The sequence below is a fragment of the Alosa alosa genome, chromosome 11, assembly GCF_017589495.1.
Source record: "Alosa alosa isolate M-15738 ecotype Scorff River chromosome 11, AALO_Geno_1.1, whole genome shotgun sequence".
Taxonomy (NCBI): domain Eukaryota; kingdom Metazoa; phylum Chordata; class Actinopteri; order Clupeiformes; family Clupeidae; genus Alosa; species Alosa alosa.
In genome coordinates, this window is record NC_063199.1 from 418,225 (window position 1) to 424,683 (window position 6,459).

Here is a 6,459-nt window from a genome sequence, read left to right on the forward strand (position 1 = left end):
GAAAAACAATTGGCCTATTTTAAGGAGCTCCAAATAACGAAATCTGCTGAAGTACACATGACAAAGCATGTAGGCTAATGATTCCTAAAACATACCCAACGAAGTTCTTTCTGTGGCTATTGAAATTTGGGTACTATCGTGTTAACGGTAACCCACCCTCTGAAGCCTTTCCTGACACATAGAAAATACTTTTTAATTAACCTGACGTGTTCTTCATTCTCTGATTGTAAAAAACGTCATTTTTGAGTCAATAATACAAAGTGGTTTTGAGCCATTTTAAATCGCTGAGCTGCAGCGTCGCGCATTCATAGACTGTGCGCTCCTCCTCCGTCTACTGACAGCCAGGGCGTATACATTTCTTCTACGGCTGCAAACGGGATTCACTCGCAGTTAATCAAATATTTCTTTAATAGGGCACGGCAGGCATATTTCTGGCTATTAAATTATTTCTAAACCAGTCTGCTAACATCTGTAGTGAAGTCTGTGTAGGGTTTTCCAGGCTCCATTTCTTTATACGAGACACCCTGCTCACAAGAGCCATCTGGCGGTTGTTTGGGTTGTTGCAGCGTTACTGGAGAAATACAAATTAAAGTCACTAGTGTTAATTTTGTCACCTATTTTTAATTTAGTCTTAGTCTTAGTCTTGTGATGAAATTTCCTTTTTAGTCTTTGTCATATTTAGTCATTCAAATATCATTTTTGTTAGTCAAGTTTTTAGTAGACTAGAGGTCTCCGTCATTTTAGTCTAGTTTTAGTCAAAAGAAAACTAAAGGTATCTTAGTCTTAGTCAGTTTTAGTCAACACATTTTAGTCTTTTTTATAACAAATTATTTCTGATTACCATTTGAGTCAAATAGTGTTTCACACATCTCAATTTTCCAACAATATTGTGTGTCCACAGGGCTACTCGTCTGTTATAATTACTCATTCTGATTTTTTGTCAGTCAGTATGTTTACATGCACAGGTAAGTCGAGCTACAGTTATAGCTCAGCTGGGATTTGACCATAGACAGTAAAAGATTTGACTGGACCACTGTCATATTAAGTAGACCAGTGTTTCTCAAAGTGTGGTCCAGGGGATCACTGGTGGTCATAAGCTATCCCAAGTGGTCCGTGAGCAGGCGTGGTAAAATATAATATAGATGAGTTGTTTGCAATATTGAACCAACTTGTATGTAAAAACAGTTCTGCAACACTGTCTATGTAAGATATGCCAGTTTAAATCATACAGTATAAATCCACACAATAAGAAAAGTGCAAAGACAATAAGCAAGGTGGTTCAGTGAGTAGGCCTATTGTGTAGACTAATTATAGGCTACTGTTGAAGTAGGTCTAATCTTTTTTTTTTTTTAGCTAGGGTTAGTTATGTGGTCCTGAAACTGAAAAAGTTTGAGAAACACTGTAAGTAGGCCAAAGTATTAATGTTTTACTCTCCCGCTAGATGGCGATATAAGCCCAAACACAACACATTCCCCCAAACAGACTCTCCATCTTAGCCATAGCTAACTTGCTATGAACTTTCCATATTAGCTTACTTGCTAGCAAACTTTGCATCATCAGTCTAACTAGTTAAATAGTTGACATTACATGATGAACATTTTAATTATGGACATTCTGGGGGATGTTAATTTGTATGAGAGAAGCTTCAACTTATGGGTATGTAGCTTTGTGGCATAAAGCTTAGGTAGTTAGCTTGCTAACTCTGGCAGAAATCTCCAGTGTTCTTGTTCCATGTAGTTTTAGTGTTGCAGCCACAGGGTTGCAGCAACAGCATGTAGACCAGCCTACAGGAAAGCTGTTTATTATGAACTCATTCGAATATTTTGAAAGCGTAACAGCTAGATATTCTGTCTTCTCATTTTGTAGGCTAAAATGAAGAGATTTTATCTTAGTTTTTATTTCATGCAAAACATTTTAGTCTCGTCTTTTTAGGTCAACAATAATGCATCTTAAGATAGTCTTAGTCAGTGTTTCAGGACATTACTGCCGTCTCGTCATCGTCTCGTCTTAGTCATGAAAAAAAAGGTCGTTGACGAACATATTTCCTCTCGTCTCGTCTGACGAAATTAACACTAAAAGTCACGTGATCCTGCGTGAGGTCACGTGTGAATCACGCGTGAAGCCGGCCAATTTGAAGTAATGCCCACTGTAAATGTCAATATGCAAATTAAGCGTTAAAATGCACTAATTTGCACACATTTTGTCTTGCATTGCATGTGAAAAAAAAAATTCTTAGCTTGTTTGGTGAATTTAGGATACATCTACAGTTGCAAACAGAAGGTAGCCTTATAAGAAATTAAGAAGGTTCTCTAAAACAGGGGTGCCCACTACGTCGATCACGATTGACCAGTAGATCTCGAAGGCAGTGCTGGTAGATCTCATGACATTCAAAAATAATATTATAACAATAAATATAGCTGCAAGCAGCAATGAGGGGGCCAAGTAGACAAGCTGGAGTTGCCAGGGCAACTCAATGTTGTTACATCAGACATATAACTATAAGCAGCCACAGCAAGTTCCATGTCAAACAACCCAAGATTGGTTGAGATATAAGGTCACTTCCTGTTTGGCGGCATCGCCACCTATTTCAGTTGGCTGTGACGGGCAAAAGATTGCTCCAGAATATTATGTATTATTTTTCTTTTCTCAGACAGAATTCAGGTTTTTCTGGCTTCAGTCAAAGATGGAGGAAGAAGGGGGCCTGTTGGAAATTACCAAGCAAAATGCTGTAAGTTGTTATTAATCCTTCATAGCATTCACTATTAAAATAGTCCATTTTAAACCTGACAGCAGTTACAATTGCTGTGTATGTCTTGTCCCATTTCTCAAGATATATTTAGCCTGGTCTTTGCTAGTCTGTGACTGACAGAGTTATCATTTTCCTCTTCGGCATGCACATTGTTAAAATATAAAATATGTGGCGCATCGTTGGTGCTCTGTTATCATCATGCAGCTGAAAGGGATTGCCCAATAGACAAAAAATACCTGGTCTAGAGTCAAAGTCAAAGTCTGCTTTATTGTCAATTTCTTCACATGTCAAGACATACAAAGAGATCGAAATTGCGTTTCCCACTATCCCACGGTGGAGACAAGACATATTTTACCAATTAAGTCCACAGACAAACATAACATTCAAGTAAACAATATAAAAAGTAAAAATAAGAAGGCACATACAATGAAGAAATAAGAGCAGCAAAATTTGGGTTGAAATTGTGCAATTGTGCATACAGTAGACAGTCAATATAATAGTGCAAAAGTCAGGCCAATAAATGGCTGAGGTAGTTCTGTAAGAGCAGCAGAAGTGTGTTCAGAAGTGTTTTCAGGACAACAGGACAACAACAAGTTGCAAAGTGTGCAAGTGTACAAGTGGAGTAGTGCAAGTGGAGTAGTGCAAGGCAGCCATTGTGGGTCCAAAGTCCAGGATGTTATGTAGCTGAGGGTGGAGGGGGGAGAGAGTTCAGCATCCTAACAGCCTGGTGTATGAAGCTGTTGGTGAGTCTGGTGGTGCGTGAGCGCAGGCTTCTGTACCTCTTCCCAGAGGGCAGTAGATCAAACAAATTGTGAGCGGGGTGACTTGCATCACTCACAATTGTGGTCGCCTTGCGGGTGAGGTGGGAGGTGTAAATGTCCTTCAGGGAGGGGAACGAAGCACCAATAATCCTTCCAGCTGTGTTCACTATGCGCTGCAGGGCTTTCCTGTTGTATTCAGTGCATCCATTGTCAATCAATAGTGAAAGTAATTACAGCAATGTAATTACTTTGTAATGTCATGTACAAATACAAAGAGATTATATCAACACTGCTTTGTTGAACAAATAGTTAAATATGCAGCTTGATACAATTACAACATCTGTCCACTAGGTGGCACTCATGTAGTTTACCATGGTTAGTGCTAAGCTAACGCCAATGGCCATGAGGTTAGAACATGCAGCACACAAGCAACATGCATGATATATAGCAGCAACTGTCCAAAACACGGTTATATGTCCCAAATAGAACTTGCATAAGTCATAATTAAAAATATCTAAACTTAGCTCCTTTCAAGTGCACTAGCATTTATGTAAGCATTGTTTACAGCCCATACAACATAATCTGGTATGCTGGAGAGATGGATGATCCTTGCCACTGGATGGGTGTAGGAGCGATCTCCCACCTTGACTTCAATGACCCTGACTTGACCATCAGGCCCCGCATTTAACATTTACACATGTTAAATGTGTACTTGGGGGGTTAAAGGTGAACTTTATTTGTTGGGCTGCGAGCTGAAATTATAGGTCAGGGCTGAGCGAGGCAAAAGCTTCCCGCAGTTCAAGTTCTCCAGCTTTAAAGTTGGTTCCGTTATCTGAGAGTAGCTCGAAGGGTTTGCCTCGACCGGTCACAAACCGTCTTAGGACCATTAAGAATGACTAAATATAGGCTAAATATATATTTCATTGTAGCTAGTATGTGCAACTCTACCAGAGTAGGCGATAGAAGTAGGCCTACCTCAACAATAAGGCTGCGCAAGGTTCACCTTAGCGTGGGAGCCTGGTGGAATAACTATAATTGCGCTTTCCTGTCACAAACAAGAAAATGCTGGTTGTATGATGGGGCCCATAATGTTAAAGATTATAATAAATCATTCCATGTAAGGTCTAATAAAGTACTTGTCAGATACAGTACATATAATGGATTAACCACATGATATCTTGATTTCCTTCTACAGTTTCGGTTTGTGAACCTTCAGAGCACTGCGTGCACAAAAGAATCCATTGAGCAAGCACTTGTCAAAAAGTACACCTTCAATGTAAGAAAACCCTTAAGCGAATAGTTCAGACAAAATTATGTTATATCATTGTACCTGCCAACTATTATTGTAGCATCTGTAAAAAAACATTGTTATCGAGTGTTCTGAAGCATATGTGTTTTCGGGTCACTGCTGTTTTGATTATCCATTCAGTTTGTTCAGCAAACCTTTAATGATATTGGCTGTTGTGGGAATCCTTTTGTAAAGAATATGACCCTGTGGACTTATTTTAAGAAGGTTTCACTGGTGTAAAATACACCGCATCTTTTAATACTGATATCCCTCTCCCTCAGGTAGATGGCTTCCTCTTCTACCACCGGCACACTCATTATACTCCTGGCAGCACCCCTTTAGTGGGTTGGTTAAGACCCTACATGATAGGTGATATTATTGGCATGGAGGTACCTCAGTGTCCCCTGACATGTAAGCCAGAGTATGCACAGCACCAGCTTCAGCAAATACTTAAGCAGAAGACAATATACAGTGATGTCCATCCAGCTGAGCAGAATGGCCGGTATGAGCTAGAACATCTCTCTACACCTGATGTTAAAGAAACACACTCCCTCCAAAACGAGAGAAGCACACATGGGCATCTGAACACAAACAGAACTCCTGCAGATTAGAACCATTAAGCACTGCATGGTAACTTGAGGTAAAGAGAAGGTTCAGAAATGTGGATGGTGCTTAGCAAATTAAGGCTTGCCTCAGAGTAGAGGTTTGTAGAGGTGACTTAAGCGGGATATTTATCCTCACAAATGACCCATGGTAATGATATAATTGTGTTGTTAGCCAACATTTTAGTCTTCATACTTTAATTATAGGGACCACTGTTTTATCTGAATGTGAAGTTTTAACTGGGCACCATTTTTTTTTTTTTAAATATTGGTTCCTTACATTTTAATCTTTCATTTCATGTTGTGCTAAGGTTTAATGTGTTTGCATCCAACTGATACTCACCAGTATTGGCTGGAAATGTGAATTGATTTTAATATTCTAATTCATGTGTGTTGTGTTCATATGGAAATAAAATGTCAGTAACCAGACAAATGTACATGGAAGTAATGTTTTTGTCATATGTACAGGCACTTTTATTTTACTTCATAACATTTTTAAGACCAGTGGAAAGGAAGTGTCTAAACTGATTATTTTACTGGACTACTTGAATCTAGGGGCCATATGTATCTTTGTGTACAACTTTGCATACACCTGTGTGTATGTACACTCCAGAGAAGTCAAGTCTGAAGTCACTGTTTTTGCAACTTAAAGGGACACCAGGCAACGTTTTTGTGTTAATTAATCATCTTCGTAAGTCGGTATATGGTTAAATGACTCATTACGGGGCGAATGAAGGCTCTCTCGCCCGCCCCTACTGCCTGTAGTAATAAGTATAATGGCAGAGCCGGCGAAGAAGCAGCAAAAACCCTTGACGGAAGACTCAAAGAAAAGGAAAAGAGCTTCAGACCGAGCGAGGGGGAGTTTCGTAGAGAAAAAGCATCAGGCTTGCCTGGTGTCCCTTTAAGTCCGACTTGAGTTCGAGTTTCAGACTCGAGTCCCCAAACTTCAGATCCACTATATGAAATCCATAAAGACATGCTCCGCATGTATAATTTTAAAATATATGAGAAGCAAGACTGTCTTTTTTTCTCAAATATCATCAGTAGAAGTACAAGTAG

The 6,459-nt window shown here is 39.4% G+C and overlaps 1 protein-coding gene across 2 annotated transcripts in view; it reads left to right on the plus strand.

Annotated features, from left to right (window-relative positions):
• Positions 1 to 5,844, plus strand: part of snupn (snurportin 1) — a 62,322-nt gene extending 56,478 nt beyond the window's left edge. For both annotated transcript variants that reach the window (XM_048257080.1, XM_048257079.1), the window contains exons 7-9: positions 2,651 to 2,728; positions 4,706 to 4,786; positions 5,080 to 5,844. In XM_048257080.1, coding sequence (XP_048113037.1) covers positions 2,651 to 2,728; positions 4,706 to 4,786; positions 5,080 to 5,409 — 489 coding nt within the window. In that variant the 3' untranslated portion in view covers positions 5,410 to 5,844. The remainder of the gene's footprint in view (positions 1 to 2,650; positions 2,729 to 4,705; positions 4,787 to 5,079) is intronic.
• The last annotated feature ends 615 nt before the right edge of the window (positions 5,845 to 6,459 follow it).